Source organism: Peromyscus maniculatus, chromosome 17, assembly GCF_049852395.1.
Source record: "Peromyscus maniculatus bairdii isolate BWxNUB_F1_BW_parent chromosome 17, HU_Pman_BW_mat_3.1, whole genome shotgun sequence".
Classification (NCBI taxonomy): domain Eukaryota; kingdom Metazoa; phylum Chordata; class Mammalia; order Rodentia; family Cricetidae; genus Peromyscus; species Peromyscus maniculatus.
In genome coordinates this window covers 47,604,235-47,627,378 of record NC_134868.1, presented here as the reverse complement: position 1 = coordinate 47,627,378, position 23,144 = coordinate 47,604,235, and the positions used below count along the sequence as shown (strand labels likewise).

Here is a 23,144-nt window from a genome sequence, read left to right as displayed (position 1 = left end):
TTACCTGCTATGGGAGGGTCTATGATGCCCAGAGTCTGTCTTGCTCACCATGGTGCCTCAGCACCTTAGGTAGGCGTCTAACACACTGGACAAGTTTAGTGAGCACATGTTGGGTAACGTCACTAAGCTTCAGAATAGAAAGGACTTGCTTAAGACACCAATCAGATGAGCAGAGGCACCAAGGTTGCAGCCTTGATCTCTGCCAGACCTGAGAACTTTCCATGTGAGACTCCACCTCCTAGTGCTCTGTCTTCCTTGACAGGCAGCAGAAATGGAAAACTACAGTCCCTTCTCCTCCAATCAGAACCCTGGCATCCAGGGTACTGGCAACCAGCAGTGACCCGTGGGATGCCTTGTCCTGATGGCTCAGGTTATTACAGCTGGGGAGTGCCATGCAAGTCATTCCTATTTCCTCAACTTGAAGCTTCCCAGAGGCAGAGATGCTGTTGAATTCACCTTCCCCGCCATCCACAGGAGCTAGAGAGCTATCAGAAGGAGAGAGAGGGAGAGGGAGAGGGAGAGGGAGAGGGAGAGGGAGAGGGAGAGGGAGAGGGAGAGGGAGAGAGAGAGAGAGAGAGAGAGAGAACAGAAGTGAAGAATATGAAGGATCCAGCTTCGCACGCACACATACACTCTCCCCCAAGCTCTACCTTTCCAGCCTGGTCAACATGAATGGATTTCAGTGCCAAGGGCTCAGGATCAGTCAGAAGATTTCATGGGATACACAAGAGACCACACACGATGGCTGGTGTACAGTGAGCCCTCAGTCAACAGTGATGGAGACAGGCTCATCATCACCAGGTACTGGGAGGTTCAACCAGGCGACGATCAGAGACACCTGGGTCCTGCAAACTTACTAATGCTCGTTAAATCATTATCATACCACGTAAACCACCCCCTTTCCCCTATAAAAAGAAGGATATCCAGTCACCCAAGCACAGTTCTCACAGTGGCCCTCCGCAAGAACAGGCCAACTCCCCCAGAGAGTCCCAGGCTGTAGGTGGTACTGGATCTGGATTCTGTCCCTGCTCCCAGGAGAGCAACATTAGACCCCCCCTCCCTTCCTCTGACAGCCTCATTCACTACCCCTCTTCAGTCTTTTATTCATTCCTTTATGCAGGGAGTACACATTCAACCAACCCCAGACACTGTAGATCAGCTTGAGCACATAAGCTCTGCCCTCCACAGCCTCCCAGGCTGTGTCTTCCATGCTCTTTCTTAACCAGAAACTTCATTTACAGGCTTTTCTTCCTCTCAAAGCCACGCCAAGATAACTGTCTTGTTGTGAGCAGCAATGGTAGGGGTCCGGGACTCAGATGGACAGGCACATAGCCCCAGTTCTGCCACTGCCTTTTTATTTAACACGGTGCGGACTTCTGCTCCACACCACCTCCCTCGCATTCAAAATGAGGGCAGGAGCACCATCTACCTATCCATTTCCACCAGAGTGAAGCAAAAACCCAGCAAAGGCAGGGCGTGGTGGCACCCACCTTTAATCCCAGCACTCGGAGGCACAGGCAGGTGGATCTCTGTGAGTTCGAGGCCAGCCTGGTCTACAGAGTGAGTTCCAGGACAGTCACCAAACTACACAGAGAAACCCTGTCTCGAAGAAAAAAGAAAGGAAAGAAAGGGAGGGAGGGAGAGAAGGAGGGAGGGAGGGAGGGAGGGAGGAGAGAGAGAGAGAGGGAGGGAGGGAGGGAGGGAGGGAGGGAGGGAGGGAGGAAGGAAGGAAGGAAGGAAGGAAGGAAGGAAGGAAGGAAGGAAGGAAGGAAGGAAGGAAGGAAGGAAGGAAGGAAGGAGAAAAAAAACCTTGGCTCCCCATCTCTGTGCCCAACTCCACAGAACATTAAGTTAGTCACTTGTCCTCGCCTAGGGTAGACTGCAATGTCCAGGACTCAGTTTTCTCCTTGGTAGCATGAGAAAGACACCAGGTGACCTAGAAGGTCACTACTGCCAACCCAAGACTCATGACTTCCTGATTCAGAAGACCAAGGAAGTCTGACGGTGTCCAGCTCAGGGAATCGCATTCTCTGCTGGGGAGGAGCCCCAGACTGGAAGAGCCAGAGCAGTCACCAGGCCACAGCCCTGGGAGACGAGAGGAAGTGAGTCCCATCTGGGCGCTGGGAGGTTCTGCCTGACTTTTACCAAGTGTTCAGTTCCTATGTGTGAGAAAAACCCAGATCTGGGGGGGCTCAGACACTGTCTTCCCCAGATCTGTTCCTCTCTTCTCTCTCTCTCTCTCTCTCTCTCTCTCTCTCTCTCTCTCTCTCTCTCTCTCTCTCTCTCCTTCCCTCCAACCTAATGCCCTCTACTCTGGATTAAATCAAAATTCTTGTGCAGGCCAAGTGTGCACACACCACTGAGAAATACGGCCAGCTCTAGAGAGAGTTCTCTTTGTGGGCGTGCATGTAGGTATATGTTTGGGTGTCTCTCGCTCTGTTCAGTCGGCTTCGAACACAAAGCCCTCGAAAGAAAGCCAACCCCGACACTCCTCCCAGCCGGGACAGAAGGCAGGCGGCCGTCCTGTGTGCCCTCCCCACCCGGCTTCTCACCTGGGGATTGTCCATGTACCAGAGGAGGCGGTTGGCCTGGGTGTCCAGGATAAAGTATCTCCGAAGGAACTTGCCACTGTTCTCATTGTCCTCGATATCCAAAAACCCACAGATTCGGTTCTGCCGATCCACATAAGGCATTCCTGGGCTCTGCTCACATCACCCTGCACAACACAGGGGAGAGGCGGGTGAGGAGGAGATAAAGCGGGCACTGAGGGCCTGGATGTATCTTACCTGTCCCTGGTTTGACTCACCTTGGTGACATGCTGGCTGGCCCCTAGCCACCGGCTTCCCTTTATAGGCACCAAACATCCACCCCACTAAACTTCCACCAACTCTGAACTGTCATCTCTGATGGCTGTTAATGAAACCCATTAGAACTGACTCAGCTAATGTTCCTGAGGCCCTACTGTGTGCTGTGCATAGTCGGACACTCTGCATCCCTGGAGGATAGCAGCTTGGTTATGCACACATGTGTGCGTGCATCCAGAGCCTCAATTTAGTCAGTATTCTTCCTGTGCTGTCAGTAATCAGTTTCCACATCTGTGAAGTGGGAATAATCCTGGTAGCACACCTCATAGGATTTCTGGCTGTGAGTTCAGTTGGAGGTATACAAGAAGCCCTTCCTGGACATCAGTCACACTACACAAAACTTCAGGAAGTGGATGGCAACTCGTTTTACGCGTGGAGACACTCTCGAGGAAGATACCGCAACAAAACTTGGCCAGGAATTTAGGTATAATAAAAGAGTACCCAGTGATTAAATGCCACTGTGATGGGCTCCTGGAGCCTCTTGGCAGGGTCACATGCCCCTTGGCCCTCTTCAATGCTGGTGTCTCTGTGCTAGAGTGACTCGACTATGCCCTGTAAGAATTCGTATGCCAAAGCCCTCACCTCCATTAACTCAAAATATGTCGGGATTTGGAAACAGGGTTTTGGCTCTGTGTTTGTTTCATTTTTGTTTTGAAATAGGGTCTCACTCTGTATAGCCCAGGCTATCCAGGCTATCCTCAAACTCTCTATTCTGATGCCTCAGCCTGCTAAGTACTGAGGTTATATGTATGTGCAACCATGCCCAGCTACAGACAGGGTCTTTAAAGAAGCATTTAGTATGTCATAAGGGGGCCTGGTCCATTACGATATCATATCTTTGAGATGACACTTGGAACCCACGGGTCCCAGAAATAAGACGACAAAAGACCTAGGGAGAAGATAGCCACCTAGTGAAGGAAAAAGGCCTGACACATCCCTTCATCTTCTACTTCTGGCCTCCAGATGGTGAGAAAATAAATTTCCATTGTCTAAGCTCTCGGGCTGTGGTACTTTGCCATGACAACCTGAGCTGAGACTCCTACAGCTACCAAATGCCTACAGATTTGATTTGGCAGATCAGCATCACGCATTCGTGGGCCCTGCTCATATCACCCTGCATGGGAGGCAGTAGGGGGCTAATGAGGAAGAGGGTGAAGCAAGCGTTATCTCAGGACCTGGGATAAGCCTCACCTGGCTTGACTCATCGTCTCAGTTACGTGCTAAGAACGAACAGAAAGTAACAATAGTGAGTCCCAAGCCTGAGCACCTTCCCTGACTCCAGACCAGGGCCTCTGGCAATGTGAGAACAGACATATGTCCTGGCCACTTCATCTCTCCAGAATGTACTCTAAGAGACTACAGGAAAGAGTGACAGTCCCCAAGCCCCCAGAGGGGGGAAACAGCCAAGACACCTGGTCTAGACTTAAGCTTGTGAGAAAGCCCTACAGAGCCACGAAGTACCACATTGCCTTCAGATCATCCCCAAAGCCAGATAACATCCAACCACTGAGCCCTGACTACCTCAACAGAGCAGGATTCACAATGGCCCCAAGCCAGAGGCCCTGAAGCCCAGCAGAAGTATGAGATGGCTCATGAAGGGACCCTATGAGCCAACACTGGCTCAGAGAAACTACTACCCTAGCTTTCCAAGCCCAGAGGGGACAAGTCCCACGAGGACACACTTCCCGGTAAGGCTTGCTCTCCAAGTGGTGGCTTGTGGGATGGTGTGTTCTCTCTCTCCCACTCCAATGAGCCTTCAGAACCGAGAGGGTCCACCAAGAAACAAGTGCCACCTACATCCACACGTGCACACACAGATACCAGTGAACCCCAGGGTCCGGGCATGTGCTGGCCCGATTCCCAAGAAGGACGACAGAGCTGCAGCCACCCAGAGATCCCCATGGCTACTCTTAAGGGGTGCAGGGTCAGAAGAATAAAGTAAGCAGGAGAAATAGCCAAGACGGAACAACACGGCGCAGCTTAAAAGGAAGCAGAAAAGGACGGGAGAAAGGGATAAAAAACTAGCAAGAGCAGGCTTTGAAAAGGAAGCTAACTGTATAGCAGAAGTGAAGGCCACGGAAGGGTGGAGGAGGGCCCCTCCCCCCAACAAGGTGACGTCACCTACTTAGAGGTGTTATCCAGCTCAGGTCTCGAAGCGAAGCAAGTCTGAGTTCAGAGAAATGCAAAAGCGAAGGGTTAAGAGATGCTTTCGGGAGTCATCCAGCACACCCTGGGTCACGGATAGAAGGACAGACAGACAGTGAATGCCTTGGGGGAAAATACATGGCCTGTTCAAGGAGCAGGGGCCTTGAGTAGAAAGACAAAGCCACCGTGCATGGAAAGGTACAGAACTTTCAGGTGAGGATGCGGGGGAGACACCAATCCACCCACCCACTCTCCAGAAAACTAGGCAAATTCCCTGGGTGCCAACACAGCTCCAGAAGCAGAAGCTCCAGAGGTCACAGGACTCTGGCTACTGCAGGGAAAATCTCTCCCCACTTCTATCTGAACGGGGGTTGGGGGGGGGGGGTGTCACTGTTCAGCCCAGGCCGGCCTCTAACTCCTGGTGGTACTTCTGCCTCAGCCTCCCAAGTGCTAGGATTACACGCCTGTGCCACCATGCCTGGTGTCAACATGGAAGAGAACACGTTCAGCCGATCGGGAGACCAAAGCTGACTGGCTCCGGGCCAGCTGGTCAGCCCAGGGTCCAGGAAGGCTAGCTTTCGGAGTTCCCCTTTTCACCTGCAGGATTTACCAATGTCTGCTTCCCCCTCAAGACAGCGCGGCTGGAGAAGGGCCTCTTTCTCCAGAACTCTACTTCCGCTGTGGGACTTCCCAGGCGCATGGATGGACAGTGTGGGACGTCCATGTACCAAAAGGGAAGGTCTGAGGCAGAGCTCTGCTTCCAACATCCAGACTGAACTGTGTGCATGTATGGGGGGGGGGGGGAGGTCCTCGGATGGCCTAACAGCTGAGTCACACAGCTCATCAAGACTGTGGGAGGGAGGTGGCAGATCTGCAGGAGAAGGGCACAATATGGAAATGTTTCTAGGACTCTTCCACTGGCTCCACAACACTGTTGTTAATGGTTTCAGCACATCCGGGCATTGGTAGCAATATGCCTTACTTAATCATACCTCTATCACTAAACAACTAAGGCTAGAGAGCCAGGTTTTTTGCTATTATAAATAATACCAAAACTTCATATTTGGTGCATTTTTTTCCTGGACATGGAAAAGAGCATATGTTAATAATGTGGGGAATAGAGAAGGGGGTCTATGGTTCAGAGCACTGGCTGCTCTTGTACAGGGCCTGGGTTCAGTTCCCAACACAAACATGGCAGCTCACAACTGTCTGGACATGAGCGCCACACAGTGCATATGTACATACATACATACACACATACATGCATACAAGCAAAACACATGCCCTTTTTTTGGTTTTTTGAGACAGGATTTCTCTGCGTAGTTTTGGTGCCTTTCCTGGATCTCACTCTGTAGATCAGGCTGGCCTCGAACTCAAAGAGATCCACCTGGCTCTGCCTCCCGAGTGCTGGGATTAAAGGCACACACCACCACCGGCTGGTGCAAAACACATTTTAATACATATAAAGTAAAAACAATAAATCTTTTTTTTTAAGGTATGTGATGAGAACCTAGGCTATATGATCTTTATCATTATTGAGACCTATTATAAAATTACTTTCTAAAAATACTTGTTGCAACTAATCGTTAATTCACTCTTCACCATCGTTAGATCTTTTTCTAGACAAAGGCTCACTATATAGCCTTGGCTGGGCTGAAACTCACTATAAAAACCATGCTAGTATGGAATTCACAGAGATTCCCTGGGCCTCTGCTGGGATTGAAGGCCTACATGGCCATGTCTGGCTATGCTCTTACATGCACTGAAGTTCTCCTATTTGAAACTGTTCCTAGTTTAAAATTTATAATGATGACTGGTGAAAGGTGAATGTTCAAATGTGTTTCATGTATTTTAAACTTGTGCGCACACACACACACACACACACACACACAAACACGTCTCAGCCTCCAGGGCAGCAGGCCTCGCTAAGCAGGAAGCTTCGTGATGATCCAGATGCCCTTTGTAGAATTTAAGTTGTAAGCATTGCTATAAATGAAAATAAGTTATATTTCCTTTAAGGTGAGATGTGGCACATGCCTTTGACCAAGGAGTTGGGAAGCAGAGGCAGGAAAATCTGTGAGTACAAGGCCAGCCTGGTCTATGTAGTGAGTTCCAGGCCAGCCAGGGATCCACAGTGAAACCCTGAATTTACCACCCCCTCAAAAAAGTGAAACTTGCCGGGCGTTGGTGGCGCACGCCTTTAATCCCAGCACTCGGGAGGCAGAGGCAGGCGGATCTCTGTGAGTTCGAGGCCAGCCTGGGCTACCAAGTGAGCTCCAGGAAAGGCGCAAAGCTACACAGAGAAACCCTGTCTCGAAAAACCAAAAAAAAAAAAAAAAAAAAAGTGAAACTTAGAGAAAGTTAATTGACTGAGATTACCTAATAACCAGCAGCAGGAAGTGGGCTAACTGACCATTCAACTGGAATTCCTGACCAGCATTTACTAGGTAATGGGAAACACTTAGGATGGTCTAAGGCTGCCCCCTTTTATCCATTTTATTCTGTAATAAGAGGCCCTCAGGGCTCCTATCCCCAAATCGCTCTTCACCCACTGGATATGCAAACCCAGAAATTGTGAACTTTAATAGGCCCATATCCTATAAGAGACGGAGCCTGTAGACCACACACCAGATGGAAGACAGGGAGGCACCAGGGAGGCTAAACCATAAAGAGACCTCTGCTCCAGACAGGTGTCATTCCCTGGGCAGGTTGGGGGTGGGGGTCCTAGGATTCTTATACTCCTGAGACAGGAGGATGACCTTTCTGAAAAGCAGTTTGGCAGCATGCAACAAGACAGCTAAAAATGTTCCTGCCCTTTGACCAAATTATTCCAGTTTCAGGATTCCAGCCAAATAAACAGAAGTAGAAAGATGAACACTGCAATCCAATTTATAACAAAAACTTGAAAATGCCCCAAATAGCTCAACGATCAAGTAATAATAATTCAATTCTGAGACACTCAAGTATATTAACTATTGTACAACTGTTAAAACAAAAAACGAAACACTGTCTTCAAGTAATTTTTTCTGGTGTGTGTGTGTGTGTGCATGCATGCTCACTGTGCCTTCTTGTGTGATGGCCAGATATTAACGTCAGGTGTCTTTCTCAATTGTTCTCTACCATAATTTTTGAGACGGGCTGATCCTGGACCTCGCCATTCCAGCTGGGCTGACTGGTCACTGAGAACCTGGGATCTGCCTGTCTACACACACACACACACACACACACACACACACACACACACACACACACACACGTGCTGGGATTACAGCTCCACACTGCCACACCTGGCTACTTATATGGGTGTTCGGGATTTGAACTCATGCTGGTACAGCAAGTTCTTTAGGAGTGAGGCTGTCTCCCCAGGTCTATTTTCAAGTAACTTCTAATGATCCCTAGAAACCCATCATAGCGAGTTTCTCAAAGATATAAAATGTTGCACACCTCAATTGTGTGGATGCCATTCTTATTCCTACATGCAGACCTCCGCCCCCCCCCCCAGCTGAGGACCGAACCCAGGGCCTTGTGCTTGCCAGGCAAGCGCTCTACCACCGAGCTAAATCCCCAACCCCAGATTTTTTTAAAGACTAGGTTTATAATCACCAAAATACTAACAGTTATTAACCATGATATAGAGGACTCTTGCATTTAGTTTTCTATATTTTCTGTAATAAATACATGTTAGCTTATTTACAAAGGAGAAATTCCACAAACACTCCCAACCAGCAGGAGTTGAATTTCTCAATCTATCATAGTTGTAGTCCATAAACACAACCTCAACTAAAATACAGTTTTCCTTCAACTTTTTGGTGTTTCATAGACCCCAGTCTGATAAGTCAGTGTCTTGATCAACCAAAGCCAGACACCTGCTCTAAGGGTACCAGCCCTGCATCCTTTGGAGGTTTCTTATTTCCTGCTGCCAAAGACTCTTAGAGGCTCCTCTTCCCTTGATGGTTTGTTCTTTACTCTTCCTTTTAAGAGGGTTCCTGTCCTCGGTTCTAACCAAACACTACAGCCTATGTCTTCGCTGAAATATCTGATTTGTAGATGACCACTATTCTGAAGAAAGGAACTGGAAATCCTCCTAGGGAGTAGGGTATGGTGCCTCAAATATGCAGTCCCAGCACTATGGAAGCTGAGGCAGGAGGATGGCCATGAGGTCCAGACCAAACTGGGCTTGACTCCAAACAGCAAAAAAACACCAGAAAGCCACCAGAAACACGATGACATTTCCTTGTTAAAACCTGGGAGGGATCTGGGGGAAATGGCTCAGGCCGTAAAGTCCTTATGGAGCAAACATGTGGACCTGAGGTCAACCTCCTAACCCTAAAACGCCAGGGGTGGCAGTGTGAGCCTTTAGTGCCAGGAACAGCAAAGAGGGGCAGGCAGACCCCTGAGGCTCCGGGGCCAGCCGACCTAACCTGATTCATGAGTTCCGGGTCCCAGTGAGAGACCGGCTCTCAAAGAAGGAAGTGGGGCTGGGAAGCTACGTCAGTGGGTAAAGCCCACATAGGCCTTGGGCGGAAGTGCCCATCTGTAACCCAAGCACTGGAGGGGAAGACAGAAGAGCACACAGCAGGGACTCGCTGACCAGCCGGGTGAGCTGAAACAGTGAGCTCCAGGCTCCAGAGCTCAAAAAGATAAGGTGGAGAACAGGAGAGGAAGAACCCCATTGTGGACGTCTGGCCCCCAGACAAACGTTCAAATAAAACATAAAAATGAATACACACCCCCAAACAACAAAACAAATAAAAACCCAAGATGGTCGGCTCCCCGAGGAACAACATTCATGTTGACCTTTGGTCTACACACACCTGTTACACACACACACACAACATGGGGTGGACTTGATAAATGGGTACGGCTGAGGGAATACCTCAGTGGGTAACAGTACTTGTCTCACAAGTGTTGAGGACTTGAGTTCTCCACATAAAAATCTCCCCGGCCCTTTCCAAAGTTTTAACAAGAAAAATGGGTTGTGCTTTCTGATGGCCTGCTGTTAGGAGAACCAGGAAAAACTGGGTGTGGAGGCGCTCACTTGGAACCATGACTCCCATGAAGCGGAGACAGGAGGATGCCTCGACTCTCACTGACCGGCTAGCCTAACATACTTAGCAAAGTCCTAGGCCAGTGAGAGACTCTGCCTCAAACATAAGATGGAAGGCGCCTGAAGAATGTTGATGCCTGATAGCGTCCTCTAACCTCCATATACACACTCACATACATCACAATAATAATATAATAAAAGAAATGGTCATCCCAGACATAGCGGTTCATGCCAATCATCCCAGTACTTGGAGGCAAAGACTGGAAAACAAAAGTCATCCTCAGCTACATAGTTAAGTTTGAGGCCAGCCTGGGTTATATGAGACCTTGCTTCAAAAAAAAAAAAAAAAAAAAAGAAAGAAATAAAAAACTAGCCAGGCATGATGATGTCACCTGTAGTCATATCTACTAGGGAAACTGAGGCCCAAAATGCAGGAGTTTGGAGCCAAGCTGGCTAACAAACAAACAAATTTTAAAATAAAATAAACAGGGGGACGGAGAGATTACTCAGTGCTGAAGAAAACTTGTTGCTCTTGCAGAGGACCTAGGTTCAATTATCAGCACTGGCATGGCCACTCTCAACCATCCATTACAGACACACATGGTGTACATCATGCACACGAGCCAAACATCCATACGTAGAAACACATAAATCTAAAAATCTCTAAGTACTCAGCTGGATAAGGAAAAGATGGACAGTCAGTTCAATATTCTAAATAAAAAGCTACGGAGCTGAAGACGTTGCTCAGCTGGTACAGTGCTTGCCTAACAGGAACTGGGCATGGTAGGTCATCCTTGTAATCAAGGCACTCAGGAAGCAGAGGCAGAAGATCAGAAATTCATCCTCTACTCTATACTGACTTTAAGGCAAGCCGGGGCTCCACGAGACATTGTCTCAAAAGAAGCAAAAACTACAGAGCTATTAGATGATGCAAGCTGAAGTTTGGCCAGGACTACAGGAGCTTCCTAAATCTCACACACACACACACACACACACACACACACACACACACACACACACACACACACACGCTTTAAATGGAACTTCCCTATAACAGGGAGATAGATAATGCCTCTCTCAGACACCATAATGTAGCAAAAAAACCAGGTGTGTGTTACCTCTTTTTGAGTTGTTGGTCAATGAGGTCTCATAAACCACTAAACATTACAGGTTATCACCAATGCTCTTTGTCATCCTTCAGAACTTGATAGCTCAACCCTGTTGCTAACGATACCATGTACTTGAGTCATAGCATATGGAGAAATCAAGCTGATGCTGACCTGGCAGCTTCATCCCTTCCTGGCTAAATTCCATAGTGCCAAAAGGTTGTATTTATGCTAGAAGAAGGGGAAAGTATTCAACTATCTTACTCAGCTGTGAACGCTACTACCTACAATAACGACTGGCCTGGCAAGATACACCCACTAGCGTAACAGTGGCATGAATGTTATGGGAGTAATCACCACTTTCTGGTTGGATTTAAAGCTTGCTCCACAAGCAGAACTCACTCATGCCTGATACTGTTAACTTGACCAAAAACCTCATGACTGGTTAGGCCCTAGGGGAGAACCTAATATTATCATTCTGCTAAGTGGACACAGTATTAAACTGCCCCCCTCCCAAGTTCTTGTCTTTATACCCATAGGTTAGTGCATATCTTGACTCTCATAAGAACCTAGCATGCTCAGGGCTGGAGAGATAGCCCAGTGGTTAAGAGTACTGACTGCTCTTCCAGAGGACCCGAGTCCAATTCCCAGGACCCACATGGCAGCTCACAACTGTCTGTAACTCCAGTTCCAGGGGACCTGACACCCTCACACAGACATGCATGCAGGCAAAACACCAATGCCATAAAATAAAAATAAATAAATTATTTTTAAAAAAGAACCTAGAGTGCTCGGCTCTAAATGAGGCATCTATAATTATATCCCCTCTCCCCAAGGCTCAGGGATTTTTATAGAAGTGGGGGAATAAAGGATTGTAAAGGACTGTAAGAGCCTGGGGTAACAGACATTTGCCTTGAAACATTATTTCATGGCAGTACCACTATACACATGAACACAGTGGCTGTAACTGCCCGCACAAGACCTGAATAAGAGCAAGCCAACTAAAATCCCAGCGCTGACAGAGGAGGGCTTATGAAGTCCCACCCCCAGCTGAGAAGCTACAGATGACTAACCCATGCTCCAGTCGACGGCTCTACACTCACGCACAGGCAGGCAGCACTAAGCAGATTCAGTGGGTTTAGGGGGGATTGTAACGAGGTTGGGGGAGATGGAGAGGAACTGTAGAGAAGGGAATAGAGAGTGGATTTGACCAGAACACATATGCATAAATGAAATTCTCCACAGAGACAACAAAAAGAAAGTTGTGGTTTGGGTCAGAGTGTAACTAAGTTGTGGAATACTTGCCTAGCATATACAGAGCCTCCCGCCAACCCCGTTATACAGGGAGGAAACGCTGGCATTTGCCTGTACCAGCTCCCTGATTCTTGAGGTAGTTTAATGTGGTTTACGATATGGGGGATTCATTTGCTAGACTATTCTGGTGTGTGCGAGAATAGAAACCATGCCTTCAGTGGTATTGCCACCTTACAAAATAAACCTACAAAATAATATACTATAAGCCCACTTCAAAAAAAAAATGATTTATTTGGGGCTAGAGAGATGGATCAGCAGTTAAGAGTGCTAACTGCTCTTTCAGTGGACCCAAGTTTGAGTTCCAGCACCCACACTGGGTAGCTCACAACCATCTGTAACTCCAGCTACCGGGGATAAACAGCCTCTCCTGCCCTCCTTGGGCATGTACACACATGGATACTTAAAATACATACATACATACAGACATACACACACACACACAATTTTTTTTTAATTTAGTAAGAATTTTCTTTTTTTAGTAAGAATTTTTTGGGGTTGGGGATTTAGCTCAGTGGTAGAGCGCTTGCCTAGCAAGCGCGAGGCCCTGGGTTCGGTCCTCAGCTCTGTTTAAAAAAAAAAAAAAAAAAAAAAAAAAAAGAATTTTTTAGGATTCTTTTTTATTCATATTTAGAGATTTTCTTTCACATTAGTCCATGTTGATAAGGCAAGAACTTTCTAGAATTATGACCTAGTAAGAGTCCAGATGGTGCTTCCTGATTTGTCCTTCCTTGTTGCCCTCCAAGAGCAGAAGATGGAGGGACAGCCACAGCATCAGGGAATGTGGACACTGACCTGAATCTGCTAAACTCATAAGAGAAGCCAAGTGTGTAGGAAGTGACATCAGAGGTCTGACGGGACCTGGGTGTGGAGGTAAGAGCAGTCCCTCTGCAGCAGCAGGGTTCCCGCCTACTCCGTGTGCAGGGTGCCCACCTCCCGTGTGCAGGGTGCCCACGTATCTGCAAAGCCCCCACAACGCTAACAGCCCTGTGAAAAACAAGAGCACACAGCCCTCCAGAGCTCAGCCCTTAGCCCAGCCAAAGAGCAGACAGAGCCTGGGAAGTGTGGGGGCACGAGTCTCCAGAATCAGGCTACAGTATCCTCCTTGCATTTTGCAGTGGTCACAAGAGCAAATTCCAAACTGTGGATGGAAGAGGAATAACACTGAAGAGAAGGGAATGTACTGAGTCCCGCGTCCCCAGCGGAAGCCTGGGTGAGGAATGCAAACATCTTCAGGAATGAGGAGGTTCAAAAAAGGGTGCCGCCCCCTCTGACCCTGAGACAGCCCAAACTCCTCTAGATCCTGGGATTTGGGGGAGGAGGAAGACAGAGTCAAGAAGCAAATTTTAAAGGAAAAGAGTGTCAGAGGGAAGACAAAAGAAGGCAGAACCAATGGGCTGTGTTTAAACCCTCGTGACCTCTCTTCTCATCCGCGTTGGGAGAAAATGTGGTTCGTAGGGCCGTAGGCAAGAAAGAAAGACTCATCAGATCACCTTCCTGGAAAGGTCGTGGAGCAGGCAGGCGGCCACATCTGGGATATAAATAGCACGGAGAAGCTTAGCTCCACAGTGCTCAGGACCTGAAAGCCCCTAACTCAGGAGACACCAAGAAACTGCCCCCTGCAGGGGCTTCCCCCCTGGCAGCTGCTTCGGGACTGCAAATGAGAAGGAAGCGTCATTGCTCTCTCTTCTCTCCGCTGCCTCTCTGCAAAGCTGCACCAAGGCCTAGGTGTGTCTGTTTAAACCTTGTCTCTAGATTTAGGGAAGGAAGAAGGGCTGGGTGTGGCCAGGCGGATAGGCAGATGACAATGATCAATATGTGTATTTTTGAACTTCAAGAAAAAAAAAAAGACCACAAAAAAGGAATAGGGCTGACTTCAGTTACCCATCCACACGTCAAAGGGGAGCTTTAGAAGGGGTTAGAGTCAGGAGAAGCTGCGTCCAAACACGGACAAACGGCTGAACTCTCCCGCGCCCATTTCCTCATTTGCAATAGAGACAATCACTCTGAAGATTAAACAAATAACGTGCTGGAAATTCTCAACCAGTAAATACCAGGCAAAAGCTGTTGTTTAATGCTGTGTGTTAAGTGGGAAAGCATGTTTCGAACTTGAGAGGTTCTGGGAGCCAAGGCTGGATCAAAGGTCTTCCAAATACAATCCCGCAAAGGACAACATCCTTCGTCCTTAGTGGCCCCTTCTTCCCAGTCTCTTGGACGTGGTCTCTTGCTGGGCAGGGGCTGGGGTTTTCCTCCCCCCACCCCCCAGGCTGTCACACTGAAATGTTTGTTCGGTTTCCTTCCTTTCCAAAGCCTAGCAGATTAGATGGCTGAGTCCTGTCCCGCTTACCAAGACAGACAAGAAAAAGTGAAAGTAGGTTTATCCAAACGTCCACGGAGGAGAGAGCTCACCAAGAGCCTCTTACTGCGCCCAGCCCAAGGTCCTAGCAACCGAGCCCTTAGAGAGGACCCCATAAAGAAAGCCTCGTAGCTCTGAGCCCCCAAAGGCATAGTGGTCTACACTGTGGTCCATGTCAAGTTAAATCTGAGCCATTCAGCCTACGACAGGGGCATAGCCCAGCTGTGCACCTGCATGAAGACAGGACAGGAAGTCAAAGAAGTGCCACGCCCCTGCTGTTTTGTCTGTCTAGTGTTCCAGAACTTTCAGCAAACATCTGGGAGGAAGACCGTGATGCTCTTCTGAGGCTTGACTGACCAGCTAACTTGACTTCCTCCACCATCCCCTCTGGGGCTGAGGTGGGGGGGGGGGTGGGCATGGCAAGGCAAGCTCTCTGTCAGACTCACTTCATCAGTCACCAACAACCAAACCCTGCATGTGCTCAGGATTGCTTCTGTCCCCCAGTAAAATCCTAAGCTGAGCAGATAGAGTTCAGCTCACTATGATGACGTGAGGGAGGTTGCAGGCCCTACTTCCTTAAAGCAGAAGAGAGAAGCCGCAAGCACCAATGTAAGGGAAGAGAAGATTTTGCAGTCACCCTCCACCGAACAGCGGGCAGTTCCCAAATCAGCCTCCAGAAACTCGCCAGCTATGAGGTGGGTAAGGATCCCATTGCCAGCCCGCTAAAACTCCATTAGGAGTACCACAATCTGCAAAAAAGAAAGTTTGCAAACACAGCCAAAAGACTCTCAGTCAAAAGACAGCAGCTAGAGGAAACCCTCCAGACTCATGTTGACGTCCTACGGTTCTTCTGTTTGCCCTCAGCAACAACTTTCATTCATTTGCTCCACAAACGTTCCTCTTGCTGGAACCCTGGATCAGGCGGCACCTACGGGAAGCTAAGATCTGCCATGATGATTACGCTTCCCCAAAAGCCCTCCTCTGGCCGCTCCATACACCAGGGGCTCCTGCTTGGTATTATAGGTGCCCTGCACAGCCTGGGTCCTCCACCAGTCGGCCGGCTCCCAAAAGACCCGGGCTCAGCTTCTCGCTCACTGATCACTTAGTTCGTTATTACCCAAACAAGTCATTAGATGCAACCGGGTTGAAGATACAACTTCTACCCTTCCAGAGTCTCTTGCTTAGCAGTTGCTGAAAGCTTTGACCTCCCCCTCGGGAGTGGGGGCAGACAACAAAGAAAGAACACGGGAAGGGGGGAACGACTTGGAACTTCAGCCCCAACTGCAAAGCAAAGTGCCCCCAGGAGCCACAACTGGTTCAGACTCCCCCTGCTCCTGTTCCAATGTTTATACTCCTCTGAAAAACTCTTAAGAGAGTCCCAACCGGGACAGGAGTTACAAACGGAAGATGCTTAAGAAGGAAGGAAGCCTTTAAGGCGAAAGACAGGGCTGTCCCGGGCAGAAGGTGAACAAGGGTGCCCTGATACTTTTTTCTTCCCACACGACCTGGCCTCATCCCTCCTTTTTTTTTTCTTTTCCTTTGAAATTTTAATGGCATAGTCTCGAGGCTGAGCAGAACCGGGAAGCGAGGACAGAAAGCGAGGGTCCCCCTCGGAAAGGGTTACCTAGCCTGGCAGCGACCTGCGTTTTCCACCAAGTCACCTCCATTGCCAGGAATCCCAGAAGCCCGTGGCGGGACCAGACGAAAGGAGGAGTCTCCCCGGGGTAGCATTCTAGGCCCGCCAAGTTAAAAAAGGAGTGAGAAGGAGAAGGAAGAGGCTCCAGCACCCAACTCGTGCCCGAGGGACTTGCCTGGGATGTTCTCTGCGCTCCTCCCCTACCCGCTGCCCGGGCAGTCCTTGCGGGGCTACTACCCCAGCGCTAGACCGGCGGAGAAGTTCCGCCGCTGCAAACGTGAGAAAAAGCAGCTCTGCAGGACACCGCCCCCACACGCCCCACCCCACAGCCCGACCCCTGGCGGTGGCGACCTTGGTCACCCTGAAGGCGCCAGTGCACGGGAGGAGGGGTTGCCTTTGGGGCTTTCCTGGGAGCTAGAGAGGTCGCCAGGATCGGGCCACCTCCGGTCGCCGTCTACCACCCGGACTGGCGCCACCAAGCCCTCGCACCCGACTCCCCTCGGCCAGCCGAGGCTGCTGCACCCCGGCCCTTGCGCCGCGCGCCTCTCCACCCGGACTCACCGCTCTGTGCGCAGCAAGGGTCGCATCGGGTCCCAGGGATCTTGCACGCCTCGGGGCTGCGGCTCCCCGCCCGTCCTGCCGCGCTCTTCTCCCCCACCCGCCGCCGTCCTCCACGGCCGTGTCTCTCGACTCTTTTTTCCGGGTTAATTACGTTTCGCATTAAAGCAAAACCCAGCCCCGGATGTGAGTACAATGCTCCGCGGGCCTCCGGGGGAGGAGAGGGGTGCGGGGACCGCGCGCGGGGACGGCAGAGGGGGTGGCAGGGGGAGGGGGAGATATGTGGCCCGGCCGCAGCAGGTGTCCACGCTGGGGTGCGCTTCCCCAACCTACTCTGCAGGGCACAGCCCGCCCAGCGGGTGGTGGCCCGGGAGCGCGAGGGGGCGTTGGGTTTGGAGGTGGAAAGAGGAGCGTAGCACCCTGCGGTCTGCAGTGCGCCCCGGGATCCCAGCGGGCCGCTGGCGCTCTGACCCGGCTTGCTCGGCCCTTCTCGGAGCAGTGGGAAACAGAAGCCTGGATTCGATAGGTTTGGCCTGGGGTGACTAGACAGAACTCCTGCTCCCTCACCCTGCAGCCACACAGCAACCCATAGGTATCAATCCCGTGCCCGATGAGGAAACCGAGAGTCCAAGACGTTAGGTAACACGCTCTGGGTCCCCAGTCAGTAGAGGGCAGGTCTGTCCGGTCTGACACAGGCCTTCCTCATGGGGACATAGACATTTAAATGTAAAGCCAGGCGGACAACATCCGAAATCTAAATATAGTGGATTCGCACAGGGGACTGTGCACCTAGAAATGCGGCAGAGATGCGGCGTCTGGGGATGCTGATGTCAGCCCCGAGGGTCCTAAGCGTCCTCGGAGGGAGCACCGCGAAACTCGCCCTGGGAGCCTCTGCAGGAACAGGCCTGGATTCGCGGGTGGGGAGGAAAGGCCGCCCCCCCAGCAGAGCAGTGCAGGGCAAAGGCAGCCGGTACCAAAACCTGGGGGCCGAGGGCCACAGCCAGGTGAGCCGACCGGAAGGCGGGACCGCCCGCAGCACACGCCCCGAAAGCTCCAGTGATGAAACCGCGGGCGCTTCCTCTTCTATTTTGATTGCCAAAGCGAAAATAAGCCGCCCAGTTCGCTCAGGTGTGAAAAGAGACGTTTGCTTTAGAACATTTTGCCCTGAATGAGGAAGGAAAGGACACACGGTTGGGGGGGGAGCCATTTCCCTTGAAATAAACATCAACGTCAATGCTGCGCGTTCTTAGAGGTCTGTTGCCCTGCACTTGGGCCTCAGGCAGCCTTACCCCAAGCTGGGTAAATCCCAGCCGGCTCCCATCCCCTAGGCAGCTGGTGACCCATGACTCGATCCGTGCCTCGGTTTCTACATCTGGGTCAGTGAGTCAATTCTTGCAGAGTGTTTCTTCCCAAAACAAAGGTGCTATGTGATTTTTTTTTTTTAACGAGATGGTCATTTTTACCGTAAAAAGGAGCATAATTCTTGGGGGGAATTCATACTGGAAGCCTGATGGCTCGGGTCGGATTTGCTGAATGAGTGCTGCCGGAAAATCCCGCTGGGGCCGCAGCTCAGCAGCAGTTCGGTACAAGCGTCAGATTTCATGGTATGGTTCCTATTAAAACCCATAAAGCTGCTCCCGGGGGCCCTGCCTGACTCACCCAGTCACAGACCCACAAATATTTTCTGAGCACTACTGTACTGGCTGCCAGGGAGGCAGAGACGCCATAGGCCTCCCTCAATTTCCTTCATAGATGAGGGGGAAACCTGTCTCTGTCGGGAGGAATCCGCCTTCAGTATTCCAGAGAGCCAGAAGAGCCTCTGTGACAGACAGGATTTCTCACGGGCTTTGGGTGAGCCTAAGAAGTAGTTTAGGTCAACTGAGGCAGGGTCACACTTCCTGGGAGCCCCATTACTGTCGTCCCCTCCATCCCGGTAGGCACTAGATACTTTCTGCACTGAGTCCAGTTCGACCAGCCTGGGTTTCCCAGACTTCTCAGATGGCCGCTCCACCAGCTCTAACAAGCACCACCGAGCACGTCTGCAACTACAGCCTGTCTCTGTCTGTGTCTGTCTGTCTGTCTCATAAAATACATATACCAGAAATTACACCATTGTAACCCATCTAAAGTACACATGTGGGGACATATTCGGTGGCATATTATACACTTGTCACCACCGTACAGTTCCAGACAGCTTCCATCATCCCTACAGGTGACCTCACAGCATCCTCCTCTCCCTTCTCCCGGCCTTGAGTCATCACTATTCTGCTTTCCACCAAGTCACATATACGGGACATTTCCCATGAGGGAAGTCAGGCGACAGTGGCTTTTGTATCTAGCTCCTCACACTTGGCATTTCTTGATAAACTCATTTTGAAATCTTTTCACTGTCACTTTATGCATTAACGTTGCCTCCCTGCAATAAACCAGCCAACAATGTGAGTCTTAACCTCTAGAGAGAGGGACATCAAAGAAGATCTTTTACGAAAACTATTTTAGTCACCTCACTGGATCCGTGCAACATAAAGTTCCAAAATCATTTAAGGTTTTGCAGCTAGTTAGTGGTTTCAGTTGGCTCCAGAACACTTAACTACTTAACAGGCTTAACTACTGCTAGAATCTTCCAACACAGAAATTTCTCCTGAAAATGGGAATATCTAGCAGGACCCAAGAATCTAAGCAGCCCTGTGTCTAACACAGCCATTTCATCATGTACTTTCTATTTTCAAAGCTGGTGAACTAGAGAAGCTAATGACATTGAGTGGTGAGCCATTGTTCCCTCCGGGGAACTGTATTATTCTTTGTCCTCAGAGGGCCCCATTATTAAGGTTCTGAGCTGCAGCTGGGACCACTTGATGAGACCAAAGTCAATTCACTTGGTCCTCTTCAAAACGGTTTGTTTTGCCCAGAGATAAGCTGCTTCCGGGCCATGCAGTGTACCTCCAAGATTCAGAGACCATTTTTCTAGGTCGTTGTTACTTTTCTTTTTTAAGTGGTAAAGTGCCATAAAGTGATTGTACCAGCCAATTCTAAGATGACTCAAACTACTATTATTCTGCTCAGTTTTCGACCCAGATATTTTTCTTCCCTTATACATTCCATTTCCTTCTTTTCTAGGGACACACTGTTAAATGCTTTACATATATTCTCCAATGCAAGTCTTACAATGGCACTAAGTGCCAGGAACCATTATTTCCCTATTTTGTATTGAAGAGATCAGTACTACCGCACTCTCAAGATGAAGCCTGGGTTCAGAAGCTGGCAGCCTGAGGCCAATGTCTGCCCTCCTTCCCCTGAGCTACATTGACATGGGATGGGCCTTATAAAGGCCCCGGGAAAGAATGCAAGAATCCTCCCCTCAGTTCTAGTCATCGTATTTCCATTTCATCTGCAATAACATATTGAAGGGCATGTCCTAAGGAAATTATGGCTACATAAATATAAAGAGGTTTGCATATACAAATGTGTCTATGTGCCTATTCAGTGCAGCATTCTTTACTATGGTAAGAATTGGAAATCATTTAAGGGATAGAACAGGTCAACACTGGTCCATGAATACATTCTTATACTGTGCCCTGACCAAGGAAGAATGCAGTTAGGTTGGGAGCAGGATTCAGTCAGCCCATGCTAGGCAAGCATCAGGAAGGCCCAGGTTCAGTTCAGAGAAGCAAAAGAAGAGCTAAAGAGAGAGAGGAGGAGGGAGGGAGAGGGGGGTAAAGAAGAAATCCTATTTAAAAACATTGCAAAGCCATATATATATATATTACAAAATATAAATGTGAATGATTTATTCTGAATTTTAAAATTATGTATTATATTTATTTTATGTGCATTGGTGTTTTGCCTGCATGTATGTCGGTGTGAGGGTGTCAGATCTTGGAGTTACAGACAGTTGTGAGCAGCCATGTGGTTGCTGGGAATTGTTCCCAGGTCCTCTGGAAGAGCAGTCAGTGCTCTTAACTGCTGAGCCATCTCTCCAGCTCTTATTCTGAATTTTCTTTCGGGGGAGGGGAGCGCAGTTTCGAGACAGGGTTTCTCTGTGTAGCTTTGGAATCTGTCCTGGAACTCGCTTTGTAGGCCAGGCTGGTCTCGAACCAGCCTCTGTATGTGTGTGTGTGTGTGTGTGTGTGTGTGTGTGTGTGTGTGCGCTTGCATGTGGAGACCAGAGATTGCTCGGTATCTTGATCATTTCGTTTATTCAGGCATGGTCTCTCACTGAATCCTGAGTCTGCTGATTCAGCTAGTCTAAACAAACAAGCTGGCCCCGGGAATCCCTTGTCTCCACTGCTCCAGTGCTGGTTCATCGTTAGGTCACAGCACCTACCCAGCTCTTATGTGGGTCCTGGAGATCCAAACTCCAGTCCTCACACTGGTACAGCAAATTGTGTATTCACTGAGCTAACTCTCTAGCCCATGCTTATTTTTTTTTTTTTTTTGCAAAAATGAATGTGTGCATTTAGTTATCAAAAGAACAATTATTAAGTTTTAATAAAAATTGAGACTGGAGACATGGTTCAGTGGTTAGGAGCACTGACTATTTTCCAGAGTACCTGGGTTCAATTCCTAGCACTCACATGGCAGCTCACAACTGTCTGTTAACTCCAGTTCCAGGGGATCTGACACCCTCACAGAGACAAACATACAGGCAGGCAAAACACTAATGCACATCAATTTAAAAAAAAAAAAAAAAGTAAGTTTTAATACAATTTAAAAGTTCTATGAGATAAAAAAATCACATTGCAGTCCTTGAAGGCAGCCCCTTGAGTAGGGAGGGACTATGATGGGTAGGGAGTTAGTGTTACAGACAGAGGCACACAGAGCAGGGGAGAGATTTGGGGGAGATGAAGAGCCAGCTGTGGGTGGGGATACTAAGGAAACAGGACCTTGAGAAGACCCGGAAGGATGGATGGCATGGGCAAAGGTGAAAAGCTATCGAGAGAGGAGGATTTGGGATCTAAAATGATCGAATGTTGGCTCAGTTGGTGAAATGCTTGAGGAGCCGACTTAGTAAAACCGGACAGAACAGTGCAGGCCTCTCATCCCAGCCCTGGGGATTCGGAGACAGGAGGTTCCTGAGGCTTCCTGGCCTAGTTGAGTCAGTAAACCCTCTCTGTTCCATAGGAGACCCTCTTTAGGGAAGAAAAAAAAATAGGTGCAAATTGATTGAAGAAGACAGCTGACATCAGCCTGTGGCCTCCACACACCGAGGTTCCTATGTTCATGGACACACACATGTACATATTAGTGCAACGCCTATACGCACACAAAGAATGATCGGTGACACAGTCTTGGTGCGCAGACTCCACTGGGGAGCGCAGCTGAAGAGTTCGGAGGGAACTCAGGAGCACGTGAGTTACTGAGAAAAATGCCTAACCAAGGAAGCAGAGGAGAGAGGTGCGTAGGGAAGTCATGGAGGCAGGATCTAGAGGAGGCCTGTCACCCTGCACCCACAGTCAAAGCAGAGAGGGGTGACTGTTTGCCTCAGTTCACAGTCTCCCTTCTACTCGGCCTGGGATCACAGCCCGTGGAATGGTGCCACCCCATCTTGAGATGTGGTCTTTTCGCCTCAGCTAACCCAATCGAGAAAGTCCTTCACTGACATGCCCAGCCCTTTGTTTCCATGGTGACTCCCAAATCCCATCTTGTTGACCATTGTTTACCATCCCACAGGTGCCGGGAGGAGTTGAGCAGGAACAGCTGGGGAGACAGGGAGCCGCAGAGTCCCACAGTGCAGAGCGAAGGCTTCAGAAGTTTCTGCTTCAGGCTTCTGGAGCCCGAGGGGTCCTGAACCAGGAAAGGCACAATCAGAAAGGAACAGGCAACAATCCAGGAGCTGGTGATCTCGAATAGCCATCGTCAAGATGCAAGGGTGTGACCCCTGTCCTTAACTAGTTGAACAGCCAAGGATCCCATGACTTACCTTTTCTGTGTCTCTACCACAGGCAGCCTCGTGTGTTAGGGGTGGGTGCTAAGTGCCTAGGATGTCAGGGGCGCTCCTGCAGCTCAGCAGCAAAGCACTTACCCAGCTTGCTCCAGCCCCCAAGTTCCATCCTCTGGGCCCCACAAAAATAAAAATGGGTTTTGTGCCTCTGCCTTAAACTCTTTACATTTCACCCTGAAA

At 49.5% G+C, this 23,144-nt stretch overlaps 2 protein-coding genes across 3 annotated transcripts in view; one reads left to right on the top strand and one right to left on the bottom strand.

Moving 5' to 3' along the window:
• The window catches only part of Plekha2 (pleckstrin homology domain containing A2), a 59,659-nt gene extending 42,495 nt beyond the window's left edge, over positions 1 to 17,164 (bottom strand). Inside the window, exons 1-2 of one of the 2 annotated variants that reach the window (XM_006982955.4) lie at positions 17,027 to 17,164; positions 2,553 to 2,716 (exon numbers count right to left, since the gene is read on the bottom strand). In XM_006982955.4, the coding sequence (XP_006983017.1) occupies positions 2,553 to 2,693 (141 nt within the window). In that variant the 5' untranslated portion in view covers positions 2,694 to 2,716; positions 17,027 to 17,164. Of the gene's footprint in view, positions 1 to 2,552; positions 2,717 to 16,640; positions 16,774 to 17,026 lie in introns of those variants that run through there. The other variant, XM_016001529.3, reaches the window with a different exon arrangement.
• Positions 16,523 to 22,829, top strand: LOC143269096 (uncharacterized). Its single transcript, XM_076553810.1, has 2 exons — positions 16,523 to 17,209; positions 22,694 to 22,829. The coding sequence occupies exon 1, from the start codon at positions 16,646 to 16,648 to the stop codon at positions 17,171 to 17,173; it is 528 nt and encodes a 175-aa protein (XP_076409925.1). The 5' UTR covers positions 16,523 to 16,645; the 3' UTR covers positions 17,174 to 17,209; positions 22,694 to 22,829.
• Positions 22,830 to 23,144: the final 315 nt, after the last annotated feature.

Bases quoted from the DNA above. Each gene is read 5' to 3' on its own strand.
- LOC143269096 (XM_076553810.1), top strand. From the start codon at position 16,646: ATGTTCTCTGCGCTCCTCCCCTACCCGCTGCCCGGGCAGTCCTTGCGG.